Source organism: Trachurus japonicus, chromosome 1, assembly GCF_045865225.1.
Source record: "Trachurus japonicus isolate A0001 chromosome 1, Traja_1.0".
Taxonomy (NCBI): domain Eukaryota; kingdom Metazoa; phylum Chordata; class Actinopteri; order Carangiformes; family Carangidae; genus Trachurus; species Trachurus japonicus.
Window position 1 is genome coordinate 19,942,573 of NC_140907.1, and position 18,499 is coordinate 19,961,071.

The 18,499-nt window shown below is 40.5% G+C and overlaps 1 protein-coding gene across 1 annotated transcript; it reads left to right on the plus strand.

Annotated features, from left to right (window-relative positions):
• The first annotated feature begins 6,254 nt into the window (after positions 1–6,254).
• acer2 (alkaline ceramidase 2) lies at positions 6,255–17,928 on the plus strand. The gene is made up of 6 exons (XM_085779005.1): positions 6,255–6,744; positions 7,333–7,447; positions 9,546–9,687; positions 10,186–10,323; positions 14,758–14,895; positions 15,354–17,928. The coding sequence occupies exons 1-6, from the start codon at positions 6,631–6,633 to the stop codon at positions 15,538–15,540; spliced, it is 834 nt and encodes a 277-aa protein (XP_085635131.1). The 5' UTR covers positions 6,255–6,630; the 3' UTR covers positions 15,541–17,928.
• The last annotated feature ends 571 nt before the right edge of the window (positions 17,929–18,499 follow it).

Here is an 18,499-nt window from a genome sequence, read left to right on the forward strand (position 1 = left end):
GACTATTTTGCATTATAAAACACATAATGAAAACATGACAAAGTCATTTGACTATCTTGTTCATAAACAATGGTGTCAGGACTTCTCATTTTGGTTGGATGACACTGACAGTTTCATTGACATGAATACTTGCTTTTGAGGAATGAACTATCTATTTTGAGCAAGTGACATGCTTTTGCAGCTTATCAACTAGAACTAGAAGTTTTTATTTATTGTTTGATTGGCACCCTCACTGTAATTAAGGACCTGAGTAAAACTTCCACCATTGGAACTAGTAGCCTACATAGAAAGCAACAGGAGGCAGTATTGAGTCGTTCTGCACAAAAGGAGCTGTGACCTCTACATAGTTACACAGCTATTCAGAACGACAATTACCCCCACTAGAGGATGAGTATGAGTAGGTTTGTTTGCTCAATGTTGATATCTCTTTTTTGTTTAATGTAAGACGGCGATTGGCAACAGCACTGGGGCCCTTGAAGTTATTAACAGTATGTATGCCACAGGCCATGCCATTATTAATGTTGGTCAAACTGTGCATAATAAGCTGTTACAGCAAGCAGTAACAAGAATAAATCTTGAATTCAATTACTTAATTTTAATTAGAAAAAACACAGGATGATTCATTTCAAAACATATACATTTTATTTATCAAAATGAAGAGTTCTAAAACTTGAACTCGCGTGTTCGTTTGATGAAGTACGCAGGAGACGTTCAATTACAAAATTTTCCAAAATGTATTTATAAAAGAATCACCTAGGAGAAGAGATCGTGTACAGAGCTCCGGACCAGACTAAGTTTCCCTGACCAACATGCCGCAGCAGCATCAGTTCACAAAGTCTGATGCTGTCTACTGTCCCTGTCCGGTTTTATAGTTACTGATTACACAAATGCAAGATATGATGTAATTGATGTAATGTGCATCCTCATTGGCTGACCTCGTGTCTGACCCCAATCTCATGCTTGGTGCTGATCAGCTGTTGATAGCTCCTGAGAGAAAGAGAAAAAGACAAGACATACAACCCCCTGCATTCGTCAGCTTTCCCCTGTGTCAGCTGACTATCACAGTTACACTAGGTACGAAGACCAGATATCCCAATTGTTTATCAAACAACCAGTACACTCAGTCCCTGTGTGTACCTGCTACTTCCCCTGTCATGTGTCATTCTCTGGGCTGTAAGAGCAAAACACAGTAATTACACCAATTATAGAAAAGTTGATTACATGCTTCATTATTAATCTGATTGTCACAAATTTATCAAATGTCTAAGGCAAATGTCAATAGCCCAAACATTATAGCAATATATGATTTTGGGGTAAATATCACAACAAAAAGTAAAAGTAAAGTTATTTAGAATGGTTCCATACTGATGTAATGTTATTGTTGCAGCTGAGCAGTGGATCTAAATCAAACTACATACATATGTTGGCGGGTGTGCGCACTGTGCAAATACCGTAATATCACCAGCATCTATTAAGTTATCTCATGGTTCCTGAAAATATCACACTTTAAACTAATTGCCGACCAAAAGTTGTGAAACATGCCAATCAAAATGCTGTTGTAGCTTTAGGTGACATCTTCTTGTCTTGTCACTTGACTCTACCCAACGCCAGCTCCACTCTACCAGACACCTCATACTCTTAACTATTACTCAACAGAGAAAATTACACAATGTGTGTGTCCTTTCACTAATAGGCTGCTATGCAAAAAAAAAGGAAAAAAATGGCAGAAGCTATGAAGGCAACAAAAAGTTTTTGTAAACTCTGCTCTTATCTTCCGTGGGGCATTTTTTTTTTGCATATGATCAATAATGAAACTAGGCTAATGGTAAACTTAATTTGCATTACATAAAAATCCATATTTCCGCTTGGTGTTACTGCTTGCTGTTCTTCCTGGTTGTACATCTGTGGATGCTACTAGGTTGACTCTTCTTAACCTCCTTTTAATGTCCCTGTGATTGATTATTGGATTAATCAATAATATCTTCCTTGTTATCACCTTTCAACTTGCTGTATAGTATGTGCATAGTATGCACAGTCTAGAGGTAGTGTATAAAAAGTAGGCAGGGGCAGGCAGCTTTATTTGTGTGGCACATTTCACCAAGACAATTCAAATGTATTTAGTTTAATACCTACATCTCCACTTGACACTGTTCTGTTGTTAATTGATAACACTGCAACACAATGGAAGTAACCAATGTGTTTCATTAACTTTGACCAAAGTAGCCTACTCCTATATCATGTAAAGTAATTAAACTACAATAACATGGACAGATAAGCAGGCCAAACTAAAAGTTGACTGAACACGTGACGTGAATAAAAACATGCCGCAACCTGCCTGCGGTGTACTTATTCACCTTATGTAGCCCCGCCCACTTTGCCACTTCCGGTTTGCGATATTTTTTTTCGTAGGATGAGTCCGGGGAAAGTCCCGCCTTTCCCGCCGTTCCCGCCTCTGATTGGCTAGATGGGCTCCATTTTCGACTCTGATTGGCTAGAAGGGCTCTCGCCTGATTGGTTGTTTGTTTTGGTTGTGAAACGGCTGTGTAACGGCTGTGAAACGCAGGCTGTCGGCAAAGCGTGATAAGTGCCTGGATCTACTTGGACTCTCTCTACTTATCTGGCCTGTCTACACTCTACCTGGTGTTTTTACTAAACTTAACCAACTCCTTTCTTCATTGCCTAAACCTAACCAGTGGCACAATTACACTTCTCACTCAAACTCAAAATGTAAATTTGGACTCTCTCTACTGGCCTGTCTAGCCTCTACCTGGTCTTTTTACTAAACTTAACCAACTCCTTTCTTCATTGCCTAAACCTAACCAATGGCACAATTACACTTCTCTCAAACTCAAAATGTAAACTTGGAATATTAATTTAAAAACTAATTTTTTTTTAAATGTGAAACCAGCGGGGATCGAACTCGGATTCACCACACCGCAGGTGAAAACGCAAACCGCTACGCCATGGCATCTGATTACATTTCATTTTTCAGTTGTGTGTATTTTAGTTTACTACAGTACTGTTGTGAGATGACGTCAATCGAAGGAGAATTCATCCAGCCAATCAGAGGCGGGGAAGGCGGGACTTTCCCGGACTCATCCTACGAAAAAAAATATTGCTTCCGGTTTGGCCGCGATTGTGTTACGACTTCCGGTCAAATGCGGAAGTAAAAACTGATGTAAACAATCGACTGAATTTGCAGTATATTGCGGGACAATTACAATACAGACAATCAAATCAACATGGACAACACTTGAGGGGTGTACTTCGAAGCGAGTTTAGTGGGTTATATTTTATAATTATATATTTTTTATTGAGTCTAAAGCCAGGCTTTCCTGTACTCTCTCTTTCAACCCAGCTAGATCGCCATGGAAACTTATGGTAACAGATGTTTAGCTCATATATTCAGAGTTTAATCCTAAAATCGGCTATAAAAGCGCCGCTGTTTCACAATTTAACTCATTTACAGCGTGACTTTTACTTTGAAATCCAAGTGGAGCTGGCAGAACCAGTATGGAGGGAGAGATCGCGCTGATCCGCTGCTGTTTACCAACTGTTGAGCCGAGCGTCAGGAGCTCATTTATATATAGGCTATTATATTACTTGGATATAAGCTGCAGCATGGACGTCGGAACTATTTACTGAGAGAGGGAGGGGGGGGTTTGTTGTGAGGGTCGACTGTCACCTGGAGCAAACTGACAACTATATGATCAGAAACTCGTTCAACTCTGGACTGTCTGTGAAGACTGACGGGAAGCTGGCCTCATCCTCTGCTTCAGAGAGAGCCTTGCACTATCGGACCTGGGTCTCTGCTCCGTGTCCAGAGCCTGGTCAGGTCGGGACACGCTGTTCACGCTGTGAACCTGCTCGCTAATGTGTAAAAGAAATAAACGGAGGGATTTAGAAATAAAACCCTCCCTCAACTACTGTAACTTAAATGTGGCCATGAATAAACTTGTTTCGCCTACAGCAGTATAGAGATTGCCAGCGTGTCGTCATCATGACGTATTCCCGGCGGGGAACGCAAAGCATTGTGGGAAACTTTGGCACAAACAAACGCGCCAGACTTTGAATTTGTGGAGGCAAGAACGCTAGTTTCAAATATCTACTGCTCTGGTTTGAAGATGCCATCAACCTGCTGTGTTGTGAACTGCAACAGTCGTTCGCACGATAGACAGGGCAAAAAGTTACATTTAGTACCATATAAGTAAGGGATAATGTATAGTTCGGAGGTTGTTATGGAGAAATAAACCCCGACAGGTTGTATGGAACCCGGTTTCATTCAACATGAAGGGGTTTATTTCTCCATAACAACCGACCAACTGTACATTATCCCGCTTATTACACGGTTTACGAGTGAAATAATTAATTTGAAACATAATGTTGATCAAAATACGACTTTCATCGATTTAAAATTGCATTTAGCGAATCTGCAAGACCGGGTCACTTCCGCTGTTTTGCCGAGCCTCCTCCCGTTCGTGCATTTGAAGCCTTTGATAATCAATCAGTGGATCGATAGATTACCATACACGTGTTAAGATGTGTGTATTGTGTGTAGTCGTATCTGTCATAAACAAGAGATTAACTTTACTGTTTACGGGGTGCGTTTGTGTCGCGGAGCCGCGGTGCCACCGAGACGAGAGGAGAGCTGTGACACCGGGTCAGAGGCTCTGATCAGCAGGTTTGGTTTCCAGCAGCGATGTGGAAGGAGCCTCCACTCTCCTTGTAACAAGTTACAAGTCATTTATCTCTAACATCACTATTAGTCCGACGCTGTTTAATGACGGTAAAAATGAAACACAAGGTAAATATCCTGCATAGTTTCTCTTTTCTGTGCTGCGCTGATCAGAGCGGCGTCCCTAGCAACGGTCTGTTATACGTGACGAAGGTCCGTTATACAGAAATAACAGACCGCAGAACGCAGCGCTGGACCAATCAGAGCAGCATTTAATAGAGCCGTGTAATAATTATATATATATGGGTGCTGGAAGTTGGGCAGCAGGTTAATGTCAGCGGACCACACCATGTTCATAGGGATCCAGCCCTTTGATTGTCTTTATTTTGTCCTCGTATCGTTTATTTGCGGCTGGATTTAGTTTTAGGCGGTATGGTTCTTTGTTGTTTTCCTTTGCCCGCTGCATTGTGCCAGTTAATTCTGTTTTTTATTGTACTTTTGTTATTATTTACATTGTCCATGTCTAGCGCGCTATGTAGATCGGGGGAAATTGGCCAAAGATACCCACAATCCTTTGCGTTTCTGATGACGTTGCCGCCCAGTTGGTCACGTGTCTTGGCAATCTCTATTGCCCAAATGCAAATATTGAATACATCTCTATTTTCACAGTTAAAAATGTCTTTGTCACCTAAACTACCCCCCGCCCCCTCCAAAAAAGAGAAAAGAAAAGAGAAACACTGTAGCATATTTTCATACGCACACCCAGCCTGAATTGCGATCAGTAAAATATATAAAAGTAGGCTATAAAACACAATTTAAACATGAAAGTTGTTCCTCTAGTTTATTTTGTTTAAATGGATAAAGCTTCATAATTAAAAGTAGCGCAATGTCCAGCTGTCAGAAATTAAAAGCAGCCTCTTATGTGCATTAACAGTGTTGCTTCGGGCTGTGATAGCGTTTTTTTTGTTTTTTTTTTAATTCGCTCCTACTCTCCAAACAAGCTGCTCACCTTGGCTGAAATCAGCGGGGACACGGGGATTTATTTAATTATTTTTAACCAGACTCTAGAGTAGATGGAGGTGGGTGCAGGTCGTACAGAGCTCCACACACACTGGGACAGAAGATGAGGTCGATGCTCAACTAAAAACTCACACGTTTTCTTCCAGTGATTGTAGCTTCCTCTTTATAATGCTCGTCATTTTTTGCAATCGACAACGGGAAAAAAAACCCGGATTTGCCAACAAGAAACATCTGAGAACGGACTCAAATAATCAAGCTACCGCTAATGTACTATACGACTTCCGGTCGTCGCCGGAAGTTCCAACACAATCTCACAGCGTTCCATTGACTCCATGGTTGCCCCGGAGAATAAGGTGAATATGTCTGTAAATATCTTATCTTATGAACACGACGATCCTTCATGTGCACGTTGATAGTTGATAGGAGCGACATCTACCAGCGTCCATTGGTCGTGTGTGGTCACATGACGGAGAGGCAGGAAGTGGGAGGAGGCAGAGAGCAGCTGGGGGGCGATGGGGGTGAATCCTCTCGCTGCTCCTGCAACCTCTTCGTCCGGACGGAGCAGCTGTCAGTGACCGGAGCGGAGCGTCACGACAGCGGGAGAGAGGCTTTGTGGAGCGGCTTTAGAAAACATGCAGCAGCCCAGCGACGGTGCCTGCAGTTTTATCACGCTGTCTCGTCTACAAAACGCGTCAGGTCTCGGACTTTAACGTTTGAGCGTGAGAACAGCGAGCCAACAAAGGAGGACATTTTTTTTTCTCTTCGGTGTTTTTGTTTTTTATCTACCAACACAAACACCACCGCTGCTGCTGCTGCTGCTGCTGCTGTCGGCGGAGCTCCTCCTGTCTGTCTGTTTTCTTGGCTCGGCTCGGTGCGGTCCCGGCGGTCCGTCCGTCCGTCCGACAGACAGACACACACACACGACCAGTCCAGACATGAGTAACGTTAATCTGATTTTCTGGGACCAGTTGCAGGCTGGCAGCTCCGAGGTGGACTGGTGTGAGGGAAATTACCTCATTTATCCCAGCATCGCTGAGTTTTACAACACGGTCGGTGACAATTAAGTCAGCTGCACTTACAGCTAACGATGTTTTTTGCTTTTTGTGTGTGTGCGTGTGTGTGTGTTTTTGTTTTTGTGTGTGGTTACAGTTTTGTTTAAAATCCCCCTGCAGCTTCTCTTGTGTGTGTGTGTGTGTATGTGTGCAGCTCTGCTCACCCTTTGTGTTTAGAAATGTTACCCACAGATTAGCCGTAGCTAGCTGCAAGTTTACAGTCTTCTCAACAGTTTGTTCACTGTTCAGCATCAGATGACAGATTTTTTACTTTGCCTCACTCATTTCAGCTGAGTGTCAGTTTGCTCCGAGGCCACTGACTTGAGGCGTGTGTGTGTGTGTGTGTGTGTGTGTGTGTGTGTGTGTGTGTGTGTGTGTGTGTGTGTGTGTGTGTGTGTGTGTGTGTGTGTGTGTGTGTGTGTGTGTGTGTGTGTGTGTGTGTGTGTGTGTGTGTGTGTGTGTGTGTGTGTGTGTGTGTGTGTGGTCCAACACTGACCAGCATGTTGTTCATTGAGCAACATGAACAGTTTCACTACCTGATGATGTGCTCTTCTGCTCATGGCTTTCCTTTGTTTATCATTTCAGATCAGCAACATTTTGTTTTTTGTTTTGCCGCCCATATTAATGTGCTTGTTCCGCCAATATGCAACACATTTCAACAGTGGGATTTACCTCATATGGATTCTCCTGGTGGTGGTCGGTAAGTTGTTGGTGATGAGACCTCCTCCTCACTCCTAATCTTCATCACTCTTCATGTGCCTAACAAACCACATATCAGTACTAATACATAAGACTAGAAGCATTTATAGATGACAACATCCAAAGTCACCACACACAAGCTCATGGTGTTTGTTGTTTTGGACCTCATTATATATTCCTGTTTGCAAAAACCAGTGTAGGACAGAATATGAGAAACAAATACAGTGCAATCACAGCAGTAACTAATGTATTAGCTCAGTGTTATTAAATGAACACCTGCAAGACTGAGCTTCATATGCATTAGCACAATAGACTGAGAGGCAAAGCAGTATCTATTGGTTTGCATTAGATTATAACAATGTGTACCTATTGATGAAGTGGCCATTCAGTTTATTGCTGGAAATGAGCTTGCTTGACAGCCTGTGTCATTTTTTTTAAAGAAAGAAAACAAACTGTTTTCACTTTTTTTTTATGTAAGCCTGCAAACTTTGAAAAAACAAAATAGCAACATACATCAGTGTATAAATGAGTGTTTTTTTTTTTTTTAGTATTTTTCTTGACCAAATGATTAGTTGTAGTAGCTTAACCTGAAAATACACAAACATTGTGTGTGTGCATGGATCGCAAATTTTACAACCTGTGTGAGTTATGTGCAGTGTCTTTATGTTAAACATATGGTCAGATTATGGATGTAGGTCGTCACAGCCTGAATCTAAACTGCAGCAACAACAGTGACTCATTTTCCCTCTTAGGAGAAGACTTTAATATGACTTGTCCTATTCATCCAACCAGTGAATAATAAGCCTTTTGCTGAGATTTCACTGGATTTGTCTCAGCATTTCTGTCTCAAATGAAGCCACTGTACATTAAACAGCAGCAGCACAGTTGTACAGAGATTACACAGCCCAGTTTCCTCAGTGCTGTTTGTGGAGGCACACTGGTTGCACTGTCAGCACAGATAACCTGACAGACCCTGTGCTCCTGAGAGGAGGTGACCTTAACGATGCCAGGGAAAAAACACAGAGTGGAATTTGAGTGGGATTTGACTCACTCGTTTTAACTGTGCATCTGTTATCCCAAAACTAGACTAACTTTATATCAAGCTTGTTGGGGTTACATACTGTAGATTCATTTTCTGCCTCTGACCTTTGACTTGAGCAGGAAAACAACCCTATAGATTCTAGTGTGAAAACAGGCCGCTCGTGCTTGACCTTGGCCGCGGCCGTGCGGACTGTGACTCAGTCATGGAGTTTGGTTGTTGAACTGCCTGCTGCCAGTAGCCATAAATAAACAGTGTTCCCACGTAGAGCTGTGGCTAATGATTGTTTTCATTATGAATCAATCTGCTTATCATTTTCTTGATTAATTGTTCGGTCCATATACTGTCAGAAAACAATAACAAAAGAACTCGTGAAAGTCTAATGTCTTGTTTTTTTTCTTTGAGAAAATCTCTAAGGACTAAGAAAAGCAGCAAATATTTAAGTGGCTGTGTCAGGACAGTGACAGGGCGTCATGATGGTAACTTCTAACTGAGAGCCGACTTCTGTCTTGGACAAGAAGTCTGTTGAAGTGTCCGACTCTCCTGCAGTGTCTCTTGTGAAAACCGATTGTACTGATAATGACAGGTCTGTTGGACAGTGATAACAAAGGGGGGCACTCACAGATCTGCCCCCCTCACAGACACAGTGTCTTACAACTCCCAGTTACGCCGATGTAGAAGTAACTGTTTGTAATCGTTGTTTCCAAAACAGCAGGTGTCTCTCAGTGTGAGCTCTATAAGCTGCTTTTGATTTACACCGAGGAAGTACACTCACTGTAGATGCTGCTCCCTCTAAAGACAGTTGATGTTGCTTTTATACACTTTTATTCTGTTGATCTTCTCATTTACAGATGAAATCTCTAATGTTTTCATCGTTTTGGCTGCTTTTATCATTTGAGAAGTGGAAATGGAGTATGTTGGATTTACACTTGACAAAAACACATAGTTCAGACTTTTTTTTAACTGTTTGATGTCCTTACTTTTTCAGAGGGCATTATAAAAGGATTCAGTTTTGTTTATCTAGGAACAACTTCAGATTACATCTCTCTCTGTCTCCTAGGTATTGGATCAACGTATTTCCACGCCACCCTCAGCTTCCTGGGCCAGATGTTGGACGAGCTGGCCATTTTGTGGGTTCTCATGTGTGCCATTGCCATGTGGTTCCCTAAAAGATACCTACCCAGGATGTTTAGGAGGGATCGGTATGTTGACCAACATGATATTTTTTTTATCATAATGACACAGCTGAGGCAGTGGTGGTTGTGGTTTTTGCAGGAACGCAATATTGTTGTTCACTGCAGTTTTTCCACATTTTCAATGTCATTTTAATGTGTATTTTACTGTATTTATCCAGCAGGTTCCTCTGTAGGAGTTGACTGTTGGCCACTAGCCTGTCATATGATGTGTGCACTGCTGTGACTGCCCTGTTTAATAATAGGCCTGTCTGAGATAGCTGACCCCAGTAAAAGCTGCATCACATGTCTTAACTTCTCTTTCCATTGTCACAGAGCCATCATGGCTGCTCTTTCACTTCAGGCTGCATTTTCCACGGCCTCTGAAACTGAGCACCTCTTGTTTATCTGAATGAGTGTGTTAAAGTGTTTCTTGAGTCGACCAAACATTCCTTCTGTGTTTCACAATGCTGTTCATAGAGTGCAAACATAATTTTTTTTCCTCATTTCTTTTGCTTCTCCATGTAGGTCAAGGTTCAAAGTGGTCATTGGCATCTTGTCAGGAATCACCACAGGGTTGGCCTTTGTTAAACCTGTCGTCAACTCGCTGTCGCTCATGACTCTAGGAATCCCCTGCACTGTGCTGCTCATCACTGAGCTCAAAAGGTTAGTGAAAAGTGTTAAAGCACAAGATAACAAGAAACATTACACAATATAACACAGTCCTGGATGTCCACCATATTTAAGCTTACATGATTTGTTCCAATATAAAAGCCAATTTTCAGTGTGAATAATTTGTGTTTTTATGGTTTTATACGTGTTTATGTTATTTTACACATCTCTAGATCAGACTTTGTGAATGTGGTGGGGTTGTTGTCTCTATAGTAACTTGTGTATCCATCCTTAAGTTTGTGTGTAAAGCTTTTGTAATTGACCATTGATTTAGTAAATTGCTGTTTACACACCATCAAAAAATAAGAAAAGTCTTGTCAACTTGAGTAATAAGTAAATCAGTTGCTAGGAAACACCTGTGCTCAGTTTTTTTTTAATCAGTGCTTCATAAATGATTTTTCTTCATGTCATATATATCTGCACATGTGGAGAAATATAGAGTGATATTTCTTCAAAGAGCCATACATATCTGGTGTATTGGTGTAATGTTTTGTGATTTGAGGAATATTTTAATATTGAAAAAAAGTAATTCCCTTTTTATTTAATTTTCCTATTAACACCATTATTACACACATCAGACATGTTGATCATGTTCCAGTCAGTTACGCAACAGTCGCACCAGACTGAACAGATCTGGTTTAAATTCACTGCACTGTGTTTTAAATTGTCTAGTCAGCTATATCATATACTGTAATACATTTAGTTGTTAACAGAAACAATAGTGTTGAGATTTAGTGCAGTCTGCAGAACGTTAACATCTCACCTTTGGCCTTTTGTACTCACATTGTCTGATGACATGTCGTCTGTTACAGGATAATTATAGAGAGGGCCTATGATGTGAAAGAATGTTTCTAAAAACACACAACAAGCCATTCATGCCCATTAGTGTGTGTTTGTGTTTGTGTGTGTGTGTGTGTGCTTCCTCCGTCACAGTAATGTGGAGCCATGCTCTGTAGTTTCCGTTTCCCACAATCCTTACTCGCCACCGTCAGTCTTTTAACCTTAAGTCATCCATTGTTCAACCTGTTAGTATTTCGTGACATTACTTCCAGTGCCAGTCGTCTATTGGGGCAAATTGTTTTTCTTCTGCTAAGTGGGAGAGAATTCCTTTAGCCCGGGCTGATGGACGTCTGCCATCAGAAAGAAACGACTATTTTGTTGTTGTTTGCTTTTTCTTTTACAGTACGTCTGTTGGCTCCTGTTCAAGGCACTTCCACATGGACGAAAAACAACTTGTCCAGTTTATAGGAGATCCATTAAAATATTACATAAACTGTTGAGACTATGAAACAAGTCACAGCTGGGCCATAATGGATGATGTATTATTATTATTAAGTCAGAAAAAAAATTGTACATAGAAAAGTAAATTTACTACTACTTAAGCTACTGAAAGGACAGAGTCCTCGAGTCATAATTTAACCTAAAAAGCTGAAAAATAAATGAGTCCACTATTCAACTAAATAGGAAATGTTATATGCATATATCTATACATTTGTATAAAAGGATATTAGAAGAGATAGCTCATATTATTTGATAAACAAAATTATCCAAACATATTTACACACATGTTGTCATACATACTGTATATCAGTAAATATAAATACCATCTACTTAACTAAAATCTCCCCAGGTTCAGTTATGTCCTTTTAAATGTTTTTTTTTGTGGTTTTGACCATTGTTTTCTATCCATGAAAACGATGCAATACTGAAGTTCAAGTTAAGTTGTATCCTTGTTAAAAAGGAACAGGTGGAGCAGGAAGCACAAAGCAGTGTAATTGGCTAGTGTTTAAGATCCATATCATAAACGTAGCTGGCACCTTCTTTTGAATGATACAGCTTTTCATCTTCATCTTCACTGTTAACTCTTGGTTTTCCCACTGTGAAGCTGCCAGTCAAAGAAAAGCCAGATCGTACAATATGATATAAATCTTTCAAAAACAAGAAAAAAAAATATCGTCTTGGTTTTACCAATGACGAGAGATAACCTTCTGACAACCTGTCTAAGCACGACTGAACTCATCATCTCATAGTAGTTGATAATAATTTCAGCTTCCAACATGACTATCAAATGAGTTCATAAAGAGCTGCAGTTTTTCAATTTTGGAGACACTGATCTTATGGAGCCTCTTCCTCTCTATTCCCTGGAGCGAGGAGCGTCTCAGCAGGACTCCACCCAGACAGACAGGCCGGCCGGCCGGCCTTTCCCTCATTTATCTTCCCCTCCAACAGTCAAACTCTCCATCACACTGAGATCACTCTGTGTCCATGGAGATGTCAAGTTTCTTATCTCAGTGCTTCTGTTTGAGCTGATAGTCCAGACAAGCCGGCCGTGTGGTGATTGTTCCGCCAGTGTGTGTGTTTGTTGGCAGGAAGGGGCGTCGGCCGACTCAGGGAGCCTCAATGTACAGTATGTAAAGTCAGGTTGATGATCAGCCAAATATAAATGGTTGAAACACTTAACAGTATGTAAGTCTAATACAATACTGATGACAAGTTAATGACCTGTTTCCCTTTGGGAAGACATATCATTGACCATCTATTTTTGTGCTTCCTGTTGCTCTTGTGGAGCTATGTCACACCCCCCCCCCCCCTCGACCAATTATGTAAAATATTGGCATTTGTCTTCATACTGACATAGTTAACTGAAAGTGAGCCTGTGTAACCCGTGGTGAAGACACATCACTCTCTCACAAATAAAAAACTGAATTCAGTCATTTCAGTGGAGTCGGGGCTTGTAGCTCATGGTGGCAAATGAAGCTGCACGAAGAAATACTCTTTATATAACAATTAGGGATGTCCAATTATATTTTGTCTCCATTCCCAATACAACTTTGATGCTTCATATTTAAATATGCGTTATCTTGGATACCGTAATCTGGTTTATTAGCAGCTCCTTGATCCAAATATCACAAATGCTTAACCTGAAGCAGAAGCTGATGATATTAAGGAAAGTTTAACTGGAAGAATGTGATGCCTGAAATTAACATAAAGTGGGAGACGGGACGTATCACATATAGTGATTCTTCTTGTATCTCACATTAAGTGGTTTGCAGAGAGCACGCAAGTTTTATTTTGGCCCTGCCATCAATTTACACAAGACTTTAGTGTTAATTAGCGGCAGCTGATGTGACCTGCTGCTAATGGCGGCATTTTAACTGGTGAAACCGACTGAGAATGAGCAGCTCTTAGCTGAAAGAGAGGAGATTACAGATGTCTTACTGCTCTACACATCTAGACATTATAGAACCAAAGTCAGTGACTATTTCTCACATTCACACAGTCCTCACTCTCTTGTGCAGTGAACTATGCACAGTGTGGCCCCCGACTGGTGTTAATGAGGAGGCACACACACACACACAGGCTGACAACACACAGTAGAGTCAACATAGGCCTGGATGAGACTTAACTACCAACTCTGCAGTTCCCCTCAGCTATTCAGAGCATTAAAGACTCTTTGAGCTAATTGTTTTTGATTCCCAGTCTGCGACTTTGCTGCAGTTGGCAGCTGCCTGCAGCTGTCCAGTACCTGCCTAGCACTAAACAGCCAGATAGTCAACAGCAAAAAACCCAATGGGCTGAAGAGTCATCATGCTTTCTGTGTGTATGTGAGCGAATATTGGACACAAAGTGTTTTTTTCCACTGTACTCATTATCTTAGAGCCATCATGTTATTCCTTCACGTCAAGCTACAGCATTTAAGATTAGTCATGTCCTCTGCAGCTGAGTGGTGTTTGTTGTTTGTCTGAGTCTTATTGTGCTGGTTCTTTCTCGAAAAGGGTTCGTGTCATCCCAACATTCCTCTCACCTTGAAACAATGGTAATCCAAATGAAACGCCTGTAAAGTTAATAGTGTGTGACTCCATCAGACGCTGTGTCGTAGAGGAATGTGACAAACTGCGTCGTGGTGACCACTCTGTTGTGTTGTCAACACAGTTTAGTCAGCCTTCCTGGTCCACTTGTCTTTGTTTTGGCACTCAGCGTTTGCCTCAGCTATGGTGACTGGTGTGTACAAGGAGGACAGTACTAAGAATAGCTTATCAGCAGCACTCTGGATTAGCTCATATGTCTGGAGGTCAGTGGTGTGTCCACACACACATATTTGTGCAGGGCGGTAGACTTTTAGACCACTAAAGTTCTTGGTACTCAGGTTTCAGTTCATGGACTTCTCAGGTGTAAATATAAAAGCTCCCCCTCCTCCTTCTCTCCTAAGATTAAACCTCGCCAGTGAAATCATTAGAAAGTCTCAGACCCATCTGGAGATTTAGTTCAACTCCAGAGCTAAATACAAAGCCCCTTTAGTAATGTTGCTCCATATTTGCCGGATGTACGCAGATACTCTCTGTGTCCGTCTTATCCCAAGTGTTTGTGTATTTTCTGTGAGTTTTCACAGTTGTGCACCGTTCTCATCGCTCTGTTTGGTTGTCGCAGGTGTGAAAACCCACGTGTGTTCAAGCTGGGCTTGATCTCAGGGATCTGGTGGGCGCTGGCTCTACTCTGCTGGATCAGTGACAGGATATTCTGTGAAATGTGGTCATCTGTCAATTTTCCCTACTTACACTGTGCTTGGTAAGTTGACTCACAGTCGGCTCAGAAAAGATACTGACATTTTAAGCAAAAACAATGTAACCCAGTCCTTTTTTTAAATCTGACTACACTGGTACAATAATATCAACCTATTTACAGCTATGTTTATCATTAATGAGGGTCTGCATCTAAAAACATAAAAAAGAGTGACCTTTATTTACTTGACCAGAAGAATGAAGCCATAATTAACAAAGAAGAAACTCCAAACAAGTGTAATTGCATTGAAAAGAACCAGCAGTATTCTTATTGCTCAGGTCTGCAGTGACCTTTTCTCTTGGTGTGAATGTAAAGACTGACCTTGCAGACTTAAATAACCTGATGAGGAGGATATTTATTCTGCAGACATTGTTCATCTTGCTCAGATGCACCTGCAAACACCTGGATATATTTAGCAAACCATCTCTCGAACAGTGTGGTTCATTCAAACTGCTCTTTTACAGGCACATCCTGATCTGTCTCGCCTCGTATTTGGGTTGCGTTTGCTTCGCCTACTTCGACGTGGCGACCGAGGCTCCTGAGCGAGGACCCGTCATCATGTTCTGGCCCAATGAGAAATGGGCCTTCATCGGTGTGCCCTACGTCTCCCTACTCTGTGTCCACAAGAAGTCCACCATCAAGGTGACCTAAAGTGACCCAGCTCTGCCGCTCAGCTGGTCGTGCTTCCACACTTCTCACCAGCATAGTTTTCAAACAGCATGACAACAGGACACACCAGCACGTCTGTGAGCTGGTGACGTCCACTGGTGCTCTGGGGACTCTGTGACGTAGGTGATGCACATTTTGGCCAACTGCAGGGACTTATCTTTTCCTTGTTCCTCCCCTGGTCGGGTCTTTATTACACAGTGTTTATGCAACTCTGTCAAAGAACAAAAGGTTTTTACAAAATCCACTCCAACGTGACACAGAGTGGCTTTTTAAATAACACAGCATCAAAGCCAAGAAACCTTTCCAGTGTTTCCAAATGCGTTCTCAGGCTTAGAGTGAGAGATCACGTAGTCTCTTCAAGACTGACAGTGTTAATATCATGCATTTCAAGCTTCTTTCAAGAGAAGATTTTGTACAATTATATTAACTCAGAAAAAACCTCATGATAAAGAAAATATATTGCCTTTATAAACATAAATATAGCATCTCATAGGTGCAGTCTGGCCATAATGAAACCATGTGAAGAAACAATAAATTACTGGATTCATTAACTGTGATTAATAATGCATTAGCTACTAATGCATTAAAACTCAAAGTATTAACAAGCTGGTGCATAAGATGCCACAAGAGGCTACTCACACAAAGCCTTATGTATTTAATATACATAATGGATTCAGAAACACAAAAGACTTCTGTCTATTATGGGTGTGCTATGTTTTTTTTTTCCCAGCATGCCACAGTGATCGTTGAAGATAGTATTATGAGAAATGTTTAATATATGCCTGTCTGTATTTACTAACAGTACGTAATATGCAGTTCTTTTCCTAGGAAAAGCACATCATTGAATGAATAGGTACCCCACCCCACACCCCCACCCACCCATATTGGCCTATATCCAAAGTTAGAAAAAAATGAATGTGAAAATCAAAAATGTATTAAAATACAATTGACAATTCAAGTAAATAATTACTTATTTTGCACAAAATGAAGAATGGTTCTCAAAACCTTTGACTTGCACAGTTATAGCACTTCAGAATATGAATAATTGACTTCAAAGTTGCCCAGCTAATGTACAGCTTTTAATGACGAAACATGTTCACAGCTATTTCTTTTTCACTGGGATGTCCCATCTCTTAGACTGATCTTCAGGGTTATTTATCCCAGTTTCAGTATTTTAGATTTTGTGCAAAATGTCAACATCAGCTATCTAAACCATGCAATAAGCCTTAATCAAACAGAATAATGGATAACAGGCAAATGAAGGTGTATTAAATACTTTGTATTCTTAGAAACTGCTCCAAAAGGTGAAAAATGTATTAATCAGCTAACAGTAATTAATGAAGGATATGTGTAGTTTGTAGCAGAAGGAATAATGGAACATCTTAGGGTTTTATTACCTCTTATTACCTACGTGAAGCTAACGCACTAATTTAGTAGCAAAATTAAACATTTTGGACGCTTTGTGTAGAACAAAAGGGAAGTATGTTTGGGTGCTGCAAAGCAAAACACTAACCCAAAAGAAGGATCACTGGAGCTTTTTCACCTCAAACCATTGTTGTACGTGTTGTTATTAAAAGCTCCCTCAAGCTGTTGAACTAATATTATTCTCACGTCGTCCTGCAAAGGCTTCTGGGAACTCAAACTGATAAAATAACTTTAGTTTGCATGAAGGTTGAACTGAGGGGATTGGGATTTACAAAGAAAACAACTATTTTCCTGAGACTCTGAAGTGATATTTTTTAACATGAAGTATTTTGTTAAATCCAAAAAAACAACAAAAAAAAACATTTATATTTTTGTAAGTGAAGTGCAGCCAAAACCAGAACAAGTAACTGCCTAAATGGTGAATTATTTTGATATTGTGTTATTAATACATTTGTATTGCCAAACATTATTGCAATTGCATTGTGCATTGTGTTTCTTTTTATTGTAACCTTAGGGAAAACTTTGGAGACAGTATTGACAATGTGAACAGAGTAGTGGTAGTGCTGAGAAATGTGTAGATTATGCTGCAAGTCACATTGAATCGTATGTTGGATCCATGGTGGTGATTGTTTGCATGATGCAGAGAAAAAGAAAATAAACAAACTGAGAATTAGCATCAGTGAAAAAAGAGGTTGTTTAGCTCTGCCCTTTGAATTATGTAGTTTGTCTCAGCAATAGAGGGATGATCATAATCATAACAATGACTTGTCTTTTTATGGACTTACATGTGTGTGTATATATGTTTCTTTTTTTCTGCTTGCATTGACAATATGGACAAACTGCACAGAATATTTATTTTCATAATTTATCCTGTTTTGTAAACATATTTGTAATAGATTAGAGCATACTTTTATTTTATGCAATAAACCAAGACTCTACTCTGAATGGTCGTGGTGTTTATTTCTGTGGCTCAATATTCAGTGTCAGTGCCTGATGTTCACTCTGCAGCTGTTTGTTTTTCACCTGAACTGAACTATGGACTCACTGAGGTGCGGGTGGTAGATTTTGCCACTAGGTGGCGATGTTTTTTCATTTTTGCCTTCACCTTTCCTTACACTGAGCATAAATGATCAACCTTCAGTTTTCTCATTAAAACAAAAAAGAAATTGGAAAAGTCAAAAATGTGAATGAATGAATACAAACAAGTCAATGTGACTGAAGACATCAAAATTAATGAGACTGTTAAGAGAAGCAGGATTTATTTTTTTCCAGGGTACATGACATGCAGTTTTATCATTTAATCTTGTTCAACTTGTGTATCGCTATTATTCATTTCATATTTTAAATTGGTTAATAAGAAACCGGGAGGGGGGTTACGGCCTATTAGATGTCAAACGTTTCAATCATTAACCATTAATCAATCATTTCCTGATACTGTGATCCATACTGTGAATGATTACAGGCAGCGTGCTGTATTTGAGGGGGTCCTCTGCTGGAGGAAGTCCCGCCTCCTCTA